At 37.2% G+C, this 4,694-nt stretch overlaps 1 protein-coding gene across 1 annotated transcript; it reads right to left on the reverse strand.

The window, feature by feature from the left end:
* Positions 1-296: 296 nt before the first annotated feature.
* Positions 297-4,212, reverse strand: LOC308398128 (uncharacterized protein). Its single transcript, XM_080884568.1, has 3 exons — positions 4,027-4,212; positions 3,501-3,576; positions 297-3,377 (listed from the first exon to the last, which is right to left on the reverse strand). The coding sequence occupies exons 2-3, from the start codon at positions 3,573-3,575 to the stop codon at positions 1,521-1,523; spliced, it is 1,932 nt and encodes a 643-aa protein (XP_080740694.1). The 5' UTR covers position 3,576; positions 4,027-4,212; the 3' UTR covers positions 297-1,520.
* Positions 4,213-4,694: the final 482 nt, after the last annotated feature.

Consider the following 4,694-nt stretch of genomic DNA (forward strand, 5'->3'; position numbering starts at 1 on the left):
GCCTGAAAATGTATTTCACGAACAGGGCCAATTGAAAAAGGCTATAAAAATTGTATTTAATTTTTGGAGGGTTGTTTTTTTTTTGGATGGTTTATTTCAATTAACAAACCAATTTTTTGTTTTAAAAGCCTTATTATTAAAACATATGTAAACATAATGTCTGTTAGACCTGCTATTTGGAGGATATGCAGCGCATGTCACCTTGGAATTATGATTTCAACTTTTTGTAAATATGCTTTTTCGGATTGCGCCTCAGAATAATAAAAACCCAGAAATTACCAAAATTAAAGATGTAATTTGTCTCATTGAACACTTTATTATAAAACACAGATCTTTTGCCATCATCTTGTCTTAAAACAAAATAACTGTACTGTATTTACAGTAACACAAAAAACCTTAAAGTATTCTTATAAAAAGCTAATTGCAAGCACAAGACTTGGAAAAAGTACGATAATACACTCAACAAAAATATGCAATATGTTTTGCAAAAGTTCAATTATTATTAAAAATACAAAAAGAATGGGACAATAAAAAGAGATTGAGGATAATATGGCAAGATCTGATAACAATATCCTACAATTAAAGAATAAGAACGTGTGGTCTAAAACCACTATGAAGCAAATACATTAGGCTCAAACATGAAAACAGAAATATAGGAAAATATCTTTTAAATAACTACCCCATCGGCTATGTAGTTTTGAAAAAGGGGGCTATGATACACAGGGGTTTTTTTCCATTACAAAAATCAGGAAAAGCCAACCAAAAATCAACCTTCAGCTAAGCAATTGCTGATTTCACAGAAATCCAAAATAAAAGCATATAGGTGTGCCTTATGGCCATTCAATTTAGCAAAAGTCACCATAACCCAGATGGCTAAACAGAACTGTACAAACATAACTGTAATAAAATACAATGATAAAGTAAAACCTGACTTGTAAACTGTAAAATGTGTGCACAATGATAAAACATGTAGGAGATATTGCATATATCTCCTACATGTACTATACACTACATATTGCAGGGGTCTCAATCTCTAATTTTCTGGTGAACCACTACAATACATGTCATCTTTTGACATTACATTAATAAAATTTGACAAATTAAAATTAACCTAATGCATTTTTTAAAGTTGATTTTGGATTCAAATAATAGAAAAAATGAATAAAAGGTGGAAAAACTGCTTTCATTGTTCACATGCACACATGCTGACTGAGGAAATGGGAATGCTTATAAATGGTCTCCAGACTGCCACTCTGAGACCTCTGCAGAAATGCATTTCACAAGTGTTTAGAAAAATATTGCCTCAGTTGTAATAGGAAAACACAGAAACACAAAGAAGTACCTCAAATTGCATTACAGTGGTATTTCACCAAATACTTTTTCTTGGAACTCAGTTTTTAAACACCTGAAACCTTTGCTGTGACATTCACATGGGAACACTTTAGTCTTAGTTCACAACTCAAATATAATCTGTTGTAAAACAACAATGGCTTTTAAGCCATTGTCCGTGAATCAAACCTTTAGATAATGTCCATAACCCACACATTTGATTCCAACACACTGTTCATCTCCGATCTGAAGTCAGGATAGCTGTCATAATTTATCGACAGCTCCAGTACACACCCACATGTGTGTGCCACAGGTCGTCTCTGGAAACCTTTCAGTTCGTTAAACCCAATGATGATGTTCTTTCCCAGATGTAAATCTGAACCTGTGCAAAACCTGAGGAACAAACACAAATGTTCCTTCTCAGCATTCTTCACATATGTAGTTAGATATTTCTGAATCAGCTTCTGGTGAGCCGTCATTGTTTCAGGGAAAGTGAGACACTTGAGAACTTTTCTCACAGTTGGTTGGAGGGTTTCATAAACTGAAGATAGATCACAAAGGCTTTCCCATGCAGTGCTGAGTGTTCTTGCCCACTGTTCAATAACATAGGCAGGCTCTTGGACAAGTGTTTTGTGTGCAAGCTCCAATAGGACTTCAGTGGCATTGCAGGCTGTTGGTATCTTTCTGCAGCTGTGGTTATCAAGTATGTCTATAAGTTCTTCTTGGTCCACGGTGCTAAAGTCTGATCGCCACGCCTCTAACACTGTACGCTCAGAGTCAGGCATGAACTTAAGGAAATTCTCCACAATATCACTCTTTACATATCCAAAGGCAGCTTGTTCCAGAATGGCAGGTGAAATTTTCACAGGCAGATATTTCTCTCTAACCCATCCAAATGCAATGATTCTGCCCACACTCTCCCACTCCGGTTGCCCAAGATCATGCCTTAAGAAGGGCACTTTGTAAACGTTTCCAGTGGTGCACTGGTCATAGAATTCTTTCCAGAATTCTGAAAGACAGTCTCTCACAACTCCCCCATCGTCATGGGCCATTTCAGGTGTTCCATCAGGCAGTAAGACCTGGATTTTGATGTCGACATCTTCAAGGTCCTTATCACTAAAATGTGAAATGAGCTCTGACATTACCTGCCCTCTGTGGACCACCACTACTCTCCTCACTCTCTCACTGGATGGACCAGGTTGTGGAGAAAAAATCAGGGTGTCATCCAAATTTATTGGCTCACTGTCAGAAAAGGGGCCAACAAAAATAATGTCACTGCTGTGAGAAGTGTTAGCGCTTAGAGACTGCGTGGAAGATTGTGGAAGGTTATCGTTTGGAGTGTCTTCAATGTATGTCACATCATGGCTGATTGTTTCAAATGGAGCAGATGTTTGGACTGTAGTGACAGTAAAAGAAGAGGTTTGGTTTTGAGGACTCGCTTCAATTTCTGAAGATGGATGCAAACCTGGGTTGGAGCTCTGAAGGCTGTCATTTTGTTTTTTCTTTGTGGTGAGGTAGAACCTGAGGATATTAAGTTTTGTGACATGATAAAGTTCTCCTACTGTCAATGCATCATCGACTATCATCTCTTGATAATCCTTCAGATCACAGTCAAAATCTGTTAAGGGCCCCTGAATGTTTCCTCCATCTGGAAAGAACAGGCCTGTTGCAACCTGTAATATGTCCCTTTTCTTGGCATCCTTGCAGATGTCTATTTTTCTTGTTCCTCCTCCTCGTCTAGCTCTAACCTGCTTGAAAACCTCAGTGTCTTCATCATAATGCATCCATCCTATTTCTATTTTTCTATTTCTCTTCAGAGCATTTCTTTTATGGGTTGTTTGGGAATGTTCTTCTTGCCGTGTGCTACTGCCATCCTCTTCAGATAATTTTCTTTTGGACAGTTTGGATTTCAGCCGTTCAAAAAGCGCTGACTTGCGGCTGCTGCCCCTCCGTCTGCAAAATCCAAATACTGCTAGACGATCACCGTATGATGGCAAATAAGTCTTCAGCTCCTCATCTGTCATTAGACTTATGACACTGGCATCAATCTAAAGATGGAAAAATAATTTAATTTATTGAAACAACCAGCCTTGAAAATACAATTCTATTTTTAACTTAAGAACAATGAGGAAAAGTTGCATTTCAACCAGTATCTTGTTGGAATTAAGTACCTTCTCATTCTCCAAGGTCTGTATAATTTCCTCAGAGACTTCTCTTTGTTTCAAGAATTCAGTCAAGTCTCCCATGCTGTAAGGAAGGATGTAAATTAAAATTACAAAATTAAAATAAAGCCACCATATTATCGTCAAAGTATCTGTGCCTACCTACATTATGAGCTCTGACTATGGTGGAGAAGTGGGAACTGCATTTTTAAGTGTCCATTTGCACTGTAACTACAATCAGCATCACAATACAGTCAATCCCACATTTTCTCAGTTGTCTGGTTACAGTTTTATTGGTTTTGTTCCTTATTTATATAGTTGTCAGTCATATTCCCTGTTTTGGGTGATTTGTGATTTTGTTTTATACAGTGCTGTATAGTTATTACGCATGCTTTCAGCAAAACGTCTGTTTCATCAGACGTAACAGGTGTCATTAGCGTGTAACAGAAACCTTATAGGTACCTTTGGTTAACCCTGACGTTGCATTCTATTCAACTTTGTATGTAACAATCGCTGTCACACTGTTTTTATATACCTTTTATCCAGTTATCATTTGTAGGAAGGCATTCAAAACTGAAGAACCTGGCGCCATTTGTTGTTAATACAGCAGCTCACGACACGATCCAGTTTTGAGTGCGCACCCCTTTGCGCCATATCCTTCCGGGTAACAAGGAAATGACATCAGCCACGTAGATTTCTTATTGGCAGCGCTAACTCGAAATTTCGAGTTATTTTCTCAAAATTTCGACTTATTTTCTCGAAATTTCGAGTTATCTTTCTCGAAATTTCGAGTTATTTTCTCAAAATTTCGAGTTAATAACTCGAAATTTCGAGTTAATAAGTCCGAATTTTGAGAAAATAACTCGAAATTTCGAGAAAATAAGTCGAAATTTCGAGAAAGATAACTCGAAATTTCGAGTTATGGATCTTTTTTTTTTTTTTTTTTAGTGGCGGAAACGGGCTTCCATACATATGTGTATTAGTTGTTGATTTATACACAAACACTAATATATATTCAAATAATTTAAAAAAAAGGTTCATTTACCTTTTACTGCCACACACCAAATCCGGTCATTAGAAACTTCATGGCTTATGTAGCCACTAGGTAACAAAAACTCAACACTGCCCCTAGCGTCCTGGAGCACTTCCGTTGTGCTTTGTATTTTGCATGTGTTTTGTCTTTTGCATGTGTTTTGTCTTTTG

The sequence above is a fragment of the Rhamphochromis sp. 'chilingali' genome (assembly GCF_963969265.1).
Source record: "Rhamphochromis sp. 'chilingali' genome assembly, chromosome: 6".
Taxonomy (NCBI): domain Eukaryota; kingdom Metazoa; phylum Chordata; class Actinopteri; order Cichliformes; family Cichlidae; genus Rhamphochromis; species Rhamphochromis sp. 'chilingali'.

Bases quoted from the DNA above. Each gene is read 5' to 3' on its own strand.
- LOC308398128 (XM_080884568.1), bottom strand. From the start codon at position 3,575: ATGGGAGACTTGACTGAATTCTTGAAACAAAGAGAAGTCTCTGAGGAA. The intron at 3,378-3,500 runs GTACTTAATTCC...TTCCATCTTTAG, and splicing joins AGACCTTGGAGAATGAGAAG to ATTGATGCCAGTGTCATAAG.